Source organism: Natrix helvetica (assembly GCF_964273705.1).
Source record: "Natrix helvetica genome assembly, chromosome: Z".
NCBI classification, from domain to species: domain Eukaryota; kingdom Metazoa; phylum Chordata; class Lepidosauria; order Squamata; family Natricidae; genus Natrix; species Natrix helvetica.
In genome coordinates, this window is record NC_138554.1 from 82,264,884 (window position 1) to 82,281,969 (window position 17,086).

The 17,086-nt window shown below is 38.8% G+C and overlaps 1 protein-coding gene across 5 annotated transcripts in view; it reads left to right on the forward strand.

Moving 5' to 3' along the window:
- MYRIP (myosin VIIA and Rab interacting protein) overlaps window positions 1-17,086 on the forward strand; it is a 154,853-nt gene that overhangs the window by 60,678 nt on the left and 77,089 nt on the right. For 4 of the 5 annotated variants that reach the window (XM_081969804.1, XM_081969805.1, XM_081969803.1 and 1 more), the window contains exon 3: window positions 5,452-5,673. The exons of the other annotated variant lie outside the window; for it this stretch is intronic. In XM_081969804.1, the coding sequence (XP_081825930.1) occupies window positions 5,452-5,673 (222 nt within the window). The remainder of the gene's footprint in view (window positions 1-5,451; window positions 5,674-17,086) is intronic. 5 annotated transcript variants of the gene reach the window in all.

Below are 17,086 nucleotides of genomic sequence, written 5' to 3' on the forward strand. Positions count from 1 at the left end.
GCCAGCTAGGGTGCTTTTCGGCTTCGCCTAGGAGCCGGGGAGCAGAGGGGGGGGCGAGAGACAGCATCGCGCTGTTCACCCTCTCGTCGGATGGCTCCGGAGGCTAAAAGAAAAGTCGGAGAAGTGCAGCTGGAGACTGAAAGTGGGGATCCTGACCGGCGCTCTTGGGGGACTTAGGAGAAAAGCAATAGTCACTTTGTGAGTTTTTTGTGTTTCTGTTCTTGAAGGGAGATTAGAGGGGGGGTTTATTACTCCCCCCCCCCTCGGACTAAGCGGCTTTGAAAATGGACCCTCTGGAAGAGAGTGGATAAAAGATTGATTTGTCATTTTGGACTTTTAATTGAAAATGACTTTCACAATTGCTGGAAACGGCTCTGAACTGTTGCCCTAAAATAAAAAAACTTTCTGCAACTTCTTTCCCTGCGAAGGGGAGGGCCAAGATGGCGCTCGCCCCTCTTTCTTTGTCTCTATGCAAATGAAGTATGTCCTTTGAAGCTACTCCCAAAGAGAGAATAAAGAAAAGTGGATTGATTGTTTACTCTCCCAAAGGGAAACTGGGACCTCCTGTGTATGATCTTCTGATCTTTGGCTGACTTCTCTTTCTCTTTCATCTTGGTGTATTTTACTCTTGGAACTGTACATTGGGTGCCTTTGCGATTGTTTTCCTTTAGAAACCAGCATAGCTGCGAAACCCTCTGACATCACTCTTCTTGGCAAAGTCCTGCATCTCTGAATTTAAGCAAATGGCTGCAAGGAAACCCCCGACCGGCAAGGCGCACTCAGCTCCCTCATCTGCTGCCCCAAGCCCTATGACGCAACAGTCTAAGATTTCTTCAATGTTGCAGAAAGGAGTGGCTGGAGAGGACCCAAAGGAACTATCTGTTATGGAAATGTTTAAAGAACTTAAGAAGGGACAGAACGAAATGAGGGCTGAGGTCAAAGAAGAACTCAGAGTGGTTAAAGAACATATAGCTGGAAATACATAGCAAATTTTGGTGTTAGAGGATGGAGTGGCGGGGCTGGGGAAAGAAGTGAAAACAATGTGTAAGGGAAACATAGATGTGGGAAATTTTCAGACAAAAGTAGAATTTGAAAGAATTTCCTTTTTTCTTAGATTCCAGAAACTACCAGAAGCAGAGAACGAAAACCTTAAAGATATTATGAGTACAATCTTAGCAGATTATCTTAAGAGAGACAGAAAACAATTATGGTGGGATATGGATCTAGTATATAGGATAAACTCAGCATATGCTAGAAGACACAATGTTCCAAGGGAGATACATGTTAAGTTTGTCAGGAGATCCACAAGGGATGAGGTACTTGCGACCCAAAGGGAGGGACCATTGAAATACAAAGATGAAGAGATCACCATTCTCAAACAGATCCCGAAAAAAATAAGAGATAGAAGGAGGAAATTTTCCTCCCTATCAAAAAAATTGTATAGCAGAACAAACAGCAACTAATTTACAATTTGCGAAACATAACACCTTTGCTAATGCTAATAAACCTGGTAGGTGGTTGGCTCATACTTTGAGAAGGAACACGAATGACAGAATTATTGATAGAATTGAGTATGGAGGGAAGACGGTATATCAACAAGATTTGATTAAAAAATCATTTGTGGACTATTATGCTAAGCTATATGTACAGGATAATATACAGAACAAGTCAGTAGATGATTTTTTGGAAGGAAAAAGGGTTAGTAAAATATCTGTGCTTCAAAAGGCAAATTTGGAACGTCTGATAACTCCTGATAAGATTACTTTAGCTATAAATCAACTTAAACTAGCTAAGGCTCCAGGGACTGATCTTTTGACTGCAATGTACTATAAAACTTTACAACTGGAAATTATTGAATATCTTACACAACTATTTTGTAACATACAGCAAGGAGGTAAAATACCCTCCTCATGGAAAGCGGCTTTTATCTCATTGATACCTAAAGATAAAGAGGGCCCTAAGAAACCAGAGGATTACAGGCCGATATCTCTTCTGAACACAGATTATAAAATATTTGCTAAGGTACTAGCCAACAGATTGATGCCGGTTATCCAAGAGATTATTCATCATGATCAAGCAGGATTTATTGAAGGCAGACATATGAAGGAGAATGTAAGGCAACTCATAGATTTAATTGATTATCTTGATAAGAATAAGCAGATCTCTGCAGTGCTGGTCTTCTTGGATGCAGAGAAGGCCTTTGATCGAGTGAATTGGAACTTTCTAACCAAGACTTTGGAAAAGATGGATATGGGACCACGACTTTGGCAGGCGATTGGAGCAATTTATCAACAACAAAATGCACAACTTATTATTAATGGAAATTTGTCAACAACTTTCGAGATACAAAAAGGCACAAGACAAGGTTGCCCATTATCTCCATTGTTATTTATTTTAACTTTGGAAGTCTTGTTGAACGCAATCCGGGACTCAAAATCCTTAGATGGCATAAATGTCAGGCAAAAGGAATACAGAACTAGAGCATTTGCCGATGATCTGGTTGTTACCCTTTCACATCCTTTGAAGTCAATAATCCAGATGAAAAATATTATAGTAGAATTTGGCATGGTGTCTGGGTTTAGACTAAATCAAAACAAAACGAAAATGATGGTTAAAAACATGACAGAGACTCAAAGAAAGAGACTTGTAAGTTTAGCAGGCTTTGAAATAGTCTCCAAGGTCAAATATTTAGGAATACAAATTGCAGAATCAAACACAAAACTTTTCTTAAATAATTATGAAGTGTTGTGGCAAAAGATCCAGAAAGATCTTGAAGTATGGAAAAAGTTACAATTGTCTTTGCTTGGAAGGATTTCAGCAATTAAAATGAACATTCTACCTAGATTTATCTTTTTATTCCAGATGATACCGGTGCTTAAATCAGATAAAACTTTGTTAAATTGGCAAGCAACATTAAATAAATTTGTTTGGAAGGAGAAAAAAACGAGAGTAAAGATGAAGATTATGCAAGATACTCGCGAAAGAGGCGGCCTTAGACTCCCAAACCTTCGATTGTACTATGAAGCTGCGGTATTAACGCATGTAGCAGATTGGTTTGGGAAAACAAAAATGGAATTGCTGAATATAGAAGGCCATGATCTTGTTCTTTTATGAAGATAGGGTGGATAAAGTGTTTAACAATCATGTTCTCCGAAGTGCCTTGATGAGAATATGGAAGAAGCACCGGCCCAATTGGGACTATAAAATACCGCTTTGGTTGGATCTTGCAGACACCATGGGGATTATGAATATTAAGTCACTCTGGGGTTGTTTATACAAAGATGTGCTTATCGCTGATGGGGACGAATGGAAGTTAAAAACTCTGGAACAACTGTTGGAAGAAGGAATTATTTTAAACTGGTTACATTATATACAGTTACAGAAGAGATGGGAAGAAGATCGTAGGGTCGGTTTTATGGATAAAGAAGTGGAACTGATCAAGCAGATAAAAGAGACTGGCCCAAAACAAGTTAAAAGAATATATAATGTACTGTTAGAAAGAGATTCAGAAAGTGAACTGGTTAAGGATTGTATGATTAAATGGGCTCAGAATTTTGGTGAAGTGGTTATATTGGAAACGTGGAGAAAATATGGGTTCAGAATGTTAAATATACACAGTCACAGAATTTAAGGGAGAACTTTTATAAAATGTTTTACAGATGGTATTTAGATCCTAAAAAATTATCATGCATGTACCGAAATATTCAACCAAAATGTTGGAGATGCGGGTGCCTAGATGCTACCTTTTTTCATGTATGGTGGACCTGCAACAAGATTAAAGCTTTTTGGATAAAAATATGGTGGGTTATGCAAAATGTATTGAAGAAAAGAATACAATTTACTCCGCAAATGTTTTTATTGGGTATAACTAAGGATTTTACTAAAGGGGAAACAAAATTGGTTTTGTATATGGTCACAGCAGCTAGGTTGTTGATTGCGCAACATTGGAAGAAAGATTTTTTACCGACAATTGGTCAATGGACTCAGAAGGTGGCGGGGTTCGCCGAAATGGCAAAAATTTCAGCTTTCTTAAAAGGTCAGAAGCAGGAGAATTATACACAGGAATGGGTAAAATGGATTGATTACATACAGAATAAATACCAGACTAGGAAGTACTATGTAGCCTTTAGGTAAGAATGTTTAGACTGATAGATGATCAGAGTAAATAATATATGGGATGCTTGGAATTGTTAGAGTGGTGTATAGCGGAAGTCAGGGGGGTGGGTTTGAGTGGGAGGTGGGGGAGGGTTAGGGTGGAGGGCGGGGCAATATATATGTATAAATAAACTAGAAGATGGGATTAATGAAATATTGTTATTTTAAGAGAAATTTATATTATGAGTTATATATGTTAAATTAACTTAGAAGATGGGATTAATGTGCTATTGTTACTTTAAGAGAAACTTATATTGTGATTGTTGGGAGGAGAGGGGGTACAATATGTGAACGAGTAATTTACTTTAAGACGGGGGAGGGGAGGGGGTAAAGTATTTGGTATAATATTTGAATGAGAATTTTTGCGGGGGTGGCTGGGGGGAGGGGAGGGGGCATAGTATTTGTATGTGATTTATACTGTATGGGGGGGGCTAAAAGGGGGAAAAATTCTCTGTATAAAACTTTTTCAATTAAAAAAAATGTATGAAAAAGGGATTTGGTTTAAATGGTTGATACCAGAGGGGATGTTAATCTTCTGGGAGGGAAATAGGATCAGAATTAATACAGTTCAGGAGGCGGAGGCCTTTATCCAAAAGAATTTTCCGCTCTCAGAGGAGGAATTGAGTGGGAGTAGTGAAAGAGACAGTAAAACACAAGATAGTAAGACTCAAGACGGGAAGGAGGGGGGCACTGAGGCTCTCTCTGGCGACAGGGAGGAAGAGGCAATATCGAAAAGCTCAGATCACAAAAATAAAATTATCTGGAACAATAGCATTTAGTGATATATTAGAAAATGACAAAGAGAAATATGTAGGAACACAAGACTAACAATATAGAGTAAGATTTGGTTTACTGCTTTCTTTTATAATTTTGTTTGTACAATGTTATATATGTGAGTATTGTGCCGGGATCTCTACCAACAGTATGGAAGCTGCCAAAATTTTCTGTATACCTATTTACCCTCCCCTAAATATTTGAAAACCAATAAAACTTTGTTTAAAAAAAAAGAATTTGGAGTATAAGGAAAGAAGTATAAGGAAAGGAGGAGGACAAAAAGGAGAAAATATGGTTTGGTATTTTTTTATATTTTTAATAAGTAATTAGAAATAGACATTTAAGAAATTTCTAGTATTGAAGAGGTCGGAAGTAGGCATAAGCTTATTCTGGGAAAAGCTAGTGGAGAGAAAGTCATTTTACTTTGTTGAAGTATGTCCAGGCAATAGAGTGACACTTCCCTTTAAATATAGTGTTATTTTAATTATGGTTTCATTCCCTTCCTTTCTTTGGGGATTCCAGTGAAATGAAACAGAAGCTTGATGAAGAGGGTAACAAGTGCAGCATCCTTTCCAAGCATGAGAGATTTAATGAGCATTGCTGCATGCGTTGCTGCTCCCCATTTACTTTTCTCATCAATACTAAACGACAATGCCAAGACTGCAAATACAACATCTGCAAGAACTGCAGCACTTATCAGAAGAAAGAGAATGTGTGGCTCTGCAACATGTGTCAGCAAGCTAGGTGAGTTTTTATTGTGACATGACTTAAGCTGATGCCTTCTGACTTCTTTTTTCCCACTATTAATTCATTAAGTTGAATGTCGCAGGAAAAGATGCATTCGGTATTCCAGAAATTTCTTATAGTGCTGTTGGTCATTGAGTCTTTGGAAAATCATATAAATTCTTTGGAAGATTTTGATTTCTTCATGTTTATTTAATTGTGTTTTATTTTCAAGATGGTTTCATGAGATTTGAACATTGGGCACTATCTAACAAAATGAAATTTAATGGTGAAAAAAGTAAGGTTCTACATTTAGGCAAGAAAAACAAAATTCACAGGTACAGTATTTGTGGTACCTCGCTCAATAGTAGTAACTGTGAGAGAGATCTTGGAGTTTATTGGACAATCATTTAAATATAAGCCAGCAGTGTGCTGCAGCTGCCAAAAAAGCCAACATAGTTCTAGGCTGCATAAACAGAAGGATAGAATCAAGATCACGTGAAGTATTAATACCACTTTATAATGCCTTGGTAAGGCCACACTTGGAATACTGCCTTCAGTTTTGGTCACCACGATGTGGCAACAAAGATGATTAGGGGACTGGAGGCTAAAACATGAAGAACAGCTGTAGGAACTGGGTGTGTCTAGTTTAATGAAAAGAAGGACATGGGATGATATGATAGCAGTGTTCCAATATCTCATGGGTTAGAAGAAGAAGAAGAGGAAGTCAAGCTATTCTCCAAAGCACCCGAGGGCAGGACATGAAGCAATGGATGGAAACTAATCAAGGAGAGGAGCAACCTAGAACTAAGGAGAAATTTCCTGACAGTTAGAACAATTAATCAATGGATTTGCCTCCAGAAGTTGTGAATGCACCAACACTGGAAGTTTTAAAGAAGAGATTGGATAACTATTTGTCTGAAACGGTATAGGGTTTCCTGTCTAAGAAATGGGTAGGACTAGAAGATTCCAAGGTCCCTTCTAATTCTGTTATTTTAGAATATTTTATATTCAGTGTCATGGTTTTAGGAAATCAAAGTTTACTCCATAAGAGAGAGAGAGTTGGCAACAATTATCAAACACCAAAACATAAAGAAGATAGGGAAAAGTAAATTGTCAGAATTTTCTGCTGTGTATTGTCTGCATTACAAACAATATATAGTAGTAGTATAACTCGAGCTGGCTAACACCATTTCACAGGAGCTGGTTTTTAAGGTTTTTTTTTTAAAAAAATGTGAGTTAATTGACAGAATTGAGCCCCTAGAGTGGGGCTTAGAGTGCCAGTCTTTGTGATGAAATGTTGAAGCAACAGTAGAGCTGGCAGAGCTTGTTTCCTTGTTGAAAGAGGAAATGAAGGGGTTTTAGGAGGAGTTTCAAAATCACAACATAGCAGGAAATATGTGAGGTTCTTGAAGTTTTCTACATAAGTAAAGCGAACAAGTAACGAGAATAGAAAAAAACCTCTAGCAGAATGGAAACATATGGTAGCCAAGAACCAAGTGGATCAAGGGATGTTCATTCCCAGTGAAGCTCATTAATCAGTATCATCTTTCCTACTAAAAAATCATCCACAGCCCTTTGATTGTTAAAATAATACTGTGAAAGAATTTGAATTCTCATAGGGTGAAGTAACCCAAGAAGCGTCTTGAAAAATTGGCATGTCATGGTGCTGAGTACCCTACTGAGAGGAACCAAGGCAACTGTTTGCAGATGGGTTATATCATTGTGAGAAGTGTATTATCTTTCAAATGCCTATATCCATAATGTAATCCCGAGTATTCAAATTTACTAACAATTGCATTTTCTTCTTTTATGTGAGTATGAATTATAAGCCCAGAAGATACTTTTGAAAAAAATTCCGGGAGATAATGTACGTAAAAAGTTTTTTGCATAAATTCTTGTAATTATTAGACATGGCAAAAGAATAAAACGGAGTATTGGAATCAATAATTGGCTACATAGATTGTGTCTCTGAGATTTACATTATGCAATAATGGATAATCATCCTTTCACAATGGAAACCTGGGAACAAATGAGTTGATAGATAAATGGGAAAGAAGAATTTGGCAGGTATCTCACCAATCTCAACAATATAGTGCTAAATTTATCAGCCCTCTGAGGTAGACTACATCAGAAAACAGATGTTACAGGACTCGATATAACTATATTGTTATAAGATATAATATCTGGATCTTGAAAGCCTGACAGTCTCTACTTTTCCTGCAAAGAGAATGAGGGCAGAGCCAGTGGTGTAGCGTGGGTTGTCAGCACCCGGGGCAAGGCAAGTAATTTGCGCCCCCTAATCCGCGTGCCCCCTTTCAATGCAGAATGACCAGCGTGCCCCCTTTCAATGCAGCCGCCCCCCCTGCACCCCCCCCACGCTACGCCACTGCTGGCACACACACCCCTCCACAGTGGGCGGCGACCCGGCGGCTCGGATCGGATTCGCACAGCCAGCACTGCAGTGAGAGAGAGTGAGTGAGCCAGGCAGGGGCAGAGAGCTGCGAGTGCGAGCGCGCCCCCCCAGATGTTGTGCCCGGTGCGCCCGGCCCCCCCTGCACCCCCACGCTACGCCACTGGGCAGAGCAATCTGAAATTTTGTTCTCCTTCCTTTCAGACTAGGTGGGCATTTAGATGATAAAATCCCTCAATCCTTCCGTGTTATATCCATATTCCTCTGTGTATTCTGCTCTTTTTACACAACAGAGAAATGGTCATTCAAAGGAAGAAAATACTCTCCTTTTTTAGTTGACAGGCACCTGAGATTACCAGAAAGATCATCAAATTGAATCCAGTTACTTTGATAATTTTATTTACAGATTCATATTCAGTTACCTATACAACGTATGTATATATGTGTATTTTTATATTCTAAGCAATTTCTTTTTATTTATTTTTTATCCTGGGATTTCAAACTCTGAATCACACCTGGTCTGCAATTTCAAAAAGGGAATGCAGTATCATGTGAGTTTGGATATGTTTTGGAAGGAGATCCTCTCATATAGGATAGAAAAGAAGTCACAAGTAAAGGCATGGAACAGCTGTCAGAATAAAGTGCAATATAGTGGGGCCTGGGGCCTATCAATGAAGGAGTGGATTTCAGCAAGCTATCAACAAAAGAACTGAAAGTGGAGTCTGACAGCTTCTCCATTCCAGCAGAGATGTTAACAGCTTATAGACAGCCATCAACTGGTAAACCATATTCCTTATTTCTGAAAGACTGCATATCAACCGAAGCCAACTAACTTCAAGATGACCAAATGATGGTTAAAGCTTTAGTTGTAGTTCAGATGAAAAAGGGGAAAACTATTTATAGGACTTTTTAGGAGTTAGATATGGACATTAGTATAAGTATAATATTTAGCAATGTTAAGTAAAGTGTGTAGTGGCTCTTGAAGCTAGGATGCTAGGCTGACAATTGGCAGGCTCACACTCAAGACCCAGTTGCTGCCATGGGATAGGGTGAGCTCCTGTCACACATTCCAATTGCTGGTGACCTAGCACTTTGAAAGCAGGTGACTTAGCTAGGAGGAGCTAATGTTGTGATGAGATGATGTGCGATCTCAATGCTCTGCGATTGCCGTTGATACTTTTGCACTGGGTGGTCCAAATGAACCTAAACTGTCCTGCAGAGATGGTGAACAGGAAGAATACATGAGCCTGCCAATTGTTGCTGATCTCAGGGACATCGCAAAGTCCTTGATCGATCCAAGAGAGGTTCTTCAAGCCGGCGACAAAAAATACAACCATTAGACTGATGAAGTCGGGGTGGCTCCAAAATGGAAGGATACGGAAAGAGAAAGTGTTTCTAGCCGGTGTGGAATTTTTACCGTTTTAAAAGAGACTGCCTATAAAAAACTTAAAACTAATTTAAATTGGAGAACAGAAGAAATAAGTGGCAGGATTAAATTTGGAATGGTTTTGGACGGTGGATTAATTTACTTTTTAAATGCTATCTTCATGGATGGAATTTATGCAAGCCTTTTAAAACGAATGGATTTTCTTCTATTTTTTTTCTTTTATTATTCTTTGTAACCTATGGACTAAAATTCTCCTCTTTCATTACTGTGGGTGTTCTTCTAACCCATTCAAGAATCAGACTTTTTTTAAAACTTGAAATACAAAAAAAGATACAAAAAGAAACAAAGAAGATTGCAACAATAACCCTGCTACTCAGAGGCTGGTGGTTTGTGTATTGGAAACGAAACATTCTTTTCTCACTGATTATCCTGGCTTGGCACTCCAAGGTCTCACTGCTTGTTTATAGAGAATGATAAGAAGAAAAGCATACAGATGTCCCTTTGAAGTATATCTTTAACCAGAGAAAGGTAAAAATAAAACCTTATTGTGAATCTATGCTTAATAAACCTTCCAAGCTAGAGCAGCAGTGTTTGTTACCTGGAGATAATGGCACAATTTCAACAGCAGAAATAAATTTTAAGTCTGCAAAAGATATTCTCAGAAATACAGAAATTATTAAACACATATAAGAGGATAGAGAAGAAGTTGGAAGACTTAGAGCAGCGATGGCGAACCTTTTTTGGCTCGCGTGCCATAAGTGGGGGGAACGCGGGGGGGTCGTGTGCAGGCGTGCCGCACCCATAATGCAACACGCCCCCCAGTGCGCATGCGTGCACAACGCGCCCATTTTTGCATGCTTTTTTTGCCCTCCCCAGGCTCCAGAGGCTTTATAGGAGCCTGGGGAGGGTGAAAAGAGCTTCCCCCGGCCCCCAGAGGCTCTCCGGAGGCTTCAGGGAACGTCCGGAGGCTTCCCTGAAGCCTTCGGAACACTTAAAACCACCCTCCGAGCAACCCGGAAGTGACTTCTGGGTTGCTCGGATGGTCGTTTTAAGAGCTCTGAAGGCTTCAGGGAAGCCTCGGGACGGTCCCTGAACAGGCACGAGACGTGTGTCTCCATTGCCCGGGCCTGGATCGCCTCCGCCGCGCGGCGCCTCGGGCCCGGGGTCCTTGCGCCGCTCACCCAGCCTCTGCGCGCTCGCCAGGGCCCGGCCTTCACATTGCTGCCGCCGCCGCCAGGGTGGGCGCGGCCGAGGCCTGACCGACTTCCCTTCGGCCGAGCCCATCCTGGCAGCGGCGGCGGTGGCAGCAATGTGAAGGCCGGGCCCTGGCGAGCGCGCAGAGGCTGGGCGGAGCGGCGCAAGGGATCGAGGCGGCTGCGCGGTCGTCAGGCCTCGGCCACGCTGCCCTCGCCTCCTCCTCCTCCTCCTCCTCTAGCCACGCCACGCCAGGCAGGCCGCGCAGCCGCCTCGATCCCGGCCTCAGGCGGCGCCACGCCACGTTCAATAGTCGCAACTCAGCTGCCTGCCGCCTTTCCCCTCCTTTGTCTCCCAGCCGGGGCGGCCTGCTGCCGAGTTGCGACTATTGCCGCCGCTGCTGCCGCCGTTCACAGGACCCGCCTCTCACCCTCTTCCTCCAGTCGGCAGGCTCAGATTCGTTCGCTGCCTGCCGGGCCCCGGCGCCGCGTTCGAGCCGGAGGGGGAAAGGAGGAGAAGGAGAAGGAGGACAACAAAGCCCCCTTCGCTTTCCCCGCCCCCCCCCCTTTCGGCTTAATCCTTGCGACGCCCGCGCAAAGCCCCGATTGGACGGATTCCTGTGCGGGACGCATGACAGGAAGGCTATAGAGTCCCCCCTCCCTCCGCCGTCCAGACGGTCCCTGAAGCCTTCGGAACGCTTAAAATGACACTCCGAGCAACCCGGAAGTCACTTCCGGTTTGCTCGGAGGGTGGTTTTAAGCGTTCCGAAGGCTTCAGGGACGGTCCCTGAAGCCTCCGGGGGGGAGGCTCTTTTCGCCCTCCCCAGGCTCCTATAAAGCCTCTGGAGCCTGGGGAAGGTGAAAAATAGCTTTTAAAAAGGTGAACTCAGCTGGCCAGCGCGCGCATGCGCACTGGCCAGCTGACAGGGCAGCGCCTCGCATGCCCTGACAAATGGCTCCGCGTGCCGCTTGTGGCACGCGTGCCATAGGTTCGCCATCACGGACTTAGAGTATCTAACAGTAAAATATGATGAAGAAGTTGGAGATGTTTATCAAATAGAAAAAGTGGAGGTTAGAATCCTAAAAATCAAAGAGGAAAATGAAGAAATTAAAATTGCTGATATCCATGGTGATTGGTTTGTCTCTGAAAATGGAAAGAGTGGAATACTGAAAGACGAATTAATGGAGGGGAAATCTACTCCAGATGGGATGATACAGAAAAAGAAAAAACAAAATAATTTATGGATTTAAAGAAAGAAATTTTATTAGCAATATCATTGATAACACTACCGACAATTAAAGATAAGCTGATTAAGGGAACAGAAGAAGGACATCAAAATTACATGGGAGATTTTATAAGCAAGGAGTTGCTAAGAGGAGTCCATACAAAGTTGATTGAGATGATTAGAGGACTGACACCACAAATGGCAGAAGATATGAGACTGTTTTGCTACTGGAAAGATACAGGTGGATAGATGGAAGAATATAATTTAAAACTAGTGAAATGGCCATAATAATGTATACAATGTGTAGTGTTATGATAAGTAATAATTGGATATGAATATTGAATGGTACCCATGAAAGGAAGATTAGAAATCATTTCGATTATATATAAAGGTTAATAAAAAAAGAACTAAGTTAGATTCAGTTAAGTCTTGATTATTAGGGGGGGGAAATGATATGATACAGGATACAGTCAAATAAAGGAGGGATAATGATAACAACGTATATTCATTCATTCATTCATTTAGGGTACAACATAAGGAAACTGAATGTAAATTGTAAACAGTGATTTGGAAAGGAGGATTAGAAAAATTTGTTATTAAATATTATGGATGTTTAGCTAGAATAGGATATAAGGATTCAGTGTTATTGGAGGATTTTAGAAATAGTAAATGTAATGCCAGTATGTGGTTATGTATTAAATCTTGGTATATTTTATGATGAAGGATGTTTAAACAATTGTAGTCAAATAAAAATGGAGGTATGATGATGGTAACATGTATAAATATCTGAGTTAAAATACTTGAGTTAATATGAATTATCTTTGTTGACTGTGGAAGAGATCACGAAAGCCTTTTTGTAACCAACTGATACACTTTCTACAGTATGTAAAAAAGGATGTGTTGTGTTTGTTTTGAAAATTAAAAATAAAATAAAAATTATTAAAAAGAAAAGAAAGCAGGTGACTTAATTAGAGAAATGGGTACCAGTTCAATGGGCAATTTAACAAGGACCTGAAACAAGCCCCCATTTAGTTGCCCCACAAGCAACAGTGATGTCACCATTCAATCCTTTCAATCCAGAAGCACTTCAATACTCCCAACATGATTGGAATAATAATAATAATAATAATAATAATAATAATAATAATAATAATAATAATAATAATAATAATAATAATAATAATAATAATAATAATAATAATAATAATAATAATAATAATAAAAATACCAGGACTTAAAAATTGAAATTCAACGATTATGGCACAAACCAGCAGTGGTAATTCCAGTGGTAATTGGCACACTGGGTGCTATTCCAAAAGCACTGGAATTACATTTAAAACAGTTAAAAATTGACAAAATCACCATCAGTCAAATGCAAAAGGCCGCACTACTTGGATCTGCACGTATATTACGAAAATACGTTATGACGTCCTAGGCCCCTGGGTGGGGCCCGACTAGTAATCAATGCCAAATCCGGCGAAACAACTGGCCGCTGTGATACAATTCTGTTGATGCAATAATAATAATAATAATAATAATAATAATAATAATAATAATAATAATAATAATAATAATAATAATAATAATAATAATAATAATAATAATAATAATAGCAGTGTTAAATTAGAAGTTATTAAATGTGTTTATCATATGTTTATATAATAAAAGGCTTCTCTAAAAATACAGGGGAGATAAGCATATTCTCCTTGTTGGTTTCAATATTATTTCCAAAAGCCCACCAAAGTACTTTAATAAATGTGAGTTAAATATGTCAAAATTCTTGAATTGCTACTTAAATTGAAGTGGATTGGTTTAAATGTGTGGTGTTTATACTGTCCATATAAAATCCTGACTTTTTACTGGTAGGGAAACATGAAGGATAATTACTATAAAGTAAAACTATCTCCTCATCCTAGACAAGTCACATTTACATATATATTTTTGCTTGTGATCGTATTTTTCTCCCCTTAGTTGTAAGCATATGATTATGGCTTCCTGGATTTTTAGCATGACAGTTTTGATCTTTGTTGTCCATGTTTTCTCAAGTGTGAGGCAACTTTTGAGGTTAAATTTCAAAATATCCTAAATATGAAGTTTGTCTTTGTATCTGAGATTGCATTCTATTCCAGGTGGCAGCAATAGTTAACTTCAATAGAAAATATTTAAACAAGGGTTCAGAAGCCCATTAAATTTCAAATATTTTAATGAGTAGTGTAATAATATCCAACTTCACATCTGGAAGAAAGAAAATACTATAGTCCAGTAGGCTAAGAATGATGTCATAACCAGTCACAGTCCTTTGGAATGGTATATAACAAATTGAAATTAGGTTAGTTAAATAAAATATAGATAAAAACCAATAGTAATTCAAAAGTAAATGACTGTGGAAGCATCTCCAAATTTATGCATTTTTTCTATATGATTTCTGTATTTTTTCAATATTTCTGCCCTCCATTTTAGCCTGATTTCATAAAATCCATTTGTCAGTACTGATATATTGCATATATTGCATCATATATAATCCCTTCAAAAAATCAAAATATTTATTTTAAAAATAATTTAATAATTTAATTTAATTGAAAAGATACTTTTATGTAAAACAATCTGTTTTGGGATTAGGGCTTTGAATACGTAATAGTGATGCATTCACACCAGAAAAAGACAAAAAGTTATTGCCACTTTTTTGCTTTTAACATGAGTAGTGTTCTTTAAAGTTGGAAAGACATCTTCTCATGTGGGAAAGTAGAAGAAAAAGAACTTGCAGGGGAGAGAATGGAGCAACTGTCAGGATAAAGTGCAATATAGAGGGTGTTTATAGAGAGAGAATTACCACGGATTGAGATATTAAATGGAAGGAAATACTTTCACCTAGAGTTTTTTGAAATGAAAGTTTTTTTAAAAATCAAAGTGCATAACAATATTATGTTTGCACAATATATTATCTATACTTTTGAAACTGTAGATGAATATTAAATATTCTAAAATTAGAAGATTGTCTCCTATTCTTTTTGAATGGAGGATATATTGTGTAAATTATTCCTTTGGGGATAGGTGGTTTTTCTTTCCTTCAAATGTTATATGCAGAACAGAGGTAATAATTCAGCTGGTTCACATTGGTTTGTGTGAACCGTTCGGGGAAATTTGGCCTGGGCAGCCGAACCTATAGCAATTTCTGGCTGGCCCCTGCCCTCGCCTGGTCGCCCAGTCCCACTCGCCCCACCCACCCAGTCGCTGCTTGCTAGCCCTGCCCTGCCCAGTCACTCCTCACTTCACCTGTATGCAGTGATGGGTTTCAAAAAATTTTAGAACCTCTTCTGTAGGTGTGGTTTGTGGCTTGCTGGCTCTGTGACCGGGTGGGAGTGGCTTGCCAGCCATGTGACCGAGTGGGAGTGGTTTGGCAGTCATGTGACTGGATGGACGTGGCCAGCTTGTAAAATGTGGTGAAACTCACTTAACAACACTCTTGCTTAGCAACCAAAATGTTGGCTCAGAAACTCTGGCATTTGAAGCACGCAAGTCTTAAAGCTGTCAAGTTACAAGACCCTTGCACCCTAACCCTTTAGGAAAAAAAACCCCAGGGATGTTCAAACTTGACAGCTTTAAGACTTGTGGACTTCAATTCCCAGAATTCCTCTTCCAGTCATGTTGGCTCAGGAACTCTGGCATTGAAGCACGCAAGTCTTAAAGCTGTCAGGTTACAAGACCCTTGCACCCCTAACCCTTTAGAAAAAAATCCCAGGGGTGTTCAAACTTGACAGCTTTAAGACTTGTGGACTCCAACTCCCAGAATTCCTCCTCTCGCTCTTGATTTTTTTTTATATACATTTTATTTATTTTTCTTTAAAAAAAGACAAAACAACACATACAGAACAAGAGCAGGGAAGTAAAAAAAAACACAATTTCATCAAGCATGTTGTTTGGTTACAAGTTTTTGTGCAGTGGTTTTTACAATTAAGGATAAGGTCACTAATTATCCATTAAACATAGTTAAATATTTTATTGAGCATTGTGTGTTCAAATTACCATTAGTATTCTTTCTTTTGTGACAACCCTTGTTTCTTTACAACCATAATTATCTACCAGGTAACAGTAAGTCTTTATAAAATTATATCACCATTCTCTAAAAGATAAGAATAAGGATTAAGTCAAAGAAAAAAAACTCATTACTTCATATAAGACATTTCTACTTTCCATTAGCCATAGAATTTCCAATCATCCTCAACTCCAAATATAATTTTCCATTATTATTTGTCAATCCATGTAGTCATTAAATATTTCAGTCTATATTTATATCCATTATTCATTACATCATCATTATTCCATTTTATATTATAAGATAGTTACCAACTACAATCATACCTAACAATTTAAATTAACTCACTCTTATATGTTAAATAAAATAAAAATAAAATAAATAATAAATACCTTATTATTCTTATATCGTATAAGTAGATAGTCTGTTTCATAGTTAAAGCTTAACACATATAAAAAGAAAAAAAAGAAAGGATAGTGTTTTTTTCAACATTAAGTATAGCTTTCTATTATTATTACATATAAGATAAGATAAAAGGGGGGAAATTCATTTCCAGGTTTTTTTATCCAACCACTGATAAAACAAATCCCATACTTTATAGAATTGCTCATCCTCTAGTTCTCTAATTTCAAATGTAAGTTTACTCATTTCAGCACAGTCCATTATCTTCCGAACAATTTCTTCCTCTGTTGGTACTTTCTCATTTTTCCAGTGTTTAGCAAATACAATTCTAGCAGCTGTTAACACATTTATAATCAAATATTTCAAGTCTTTATTGTATATTTCTGGTATTATTCCCAGTAGAAAAAGTTCTGGTTTCAAGTCTATATGTTTATGTATCATTTTCTCCAACCACATGTGTATTTTAGTCCAGTATCTTTTAGCTTCAGGACAGGTCCACCACATGTGGTAGAATGTGCCCGGCGAATGTTGATATTTCCAGCATTTTTCAGACTTATTCTTCGACATTCTTGCTATTCTTGTCTCGCTCTTCATTTGATGATGTGCGGAGGGGCAGTGGGAGGGAGCTGGAACCGGTTCTAAACGGCACTGTAGATTTGTGGAACCTCTTCTATAGAAGAGTTTTTCCAGTGTTTAGCAAATACAATTCTAGCAGCTGTTAACACATTTATAATCAAATATTTCAAGTCTTTATTGTATATTTCTGGTATTATTCCCAGT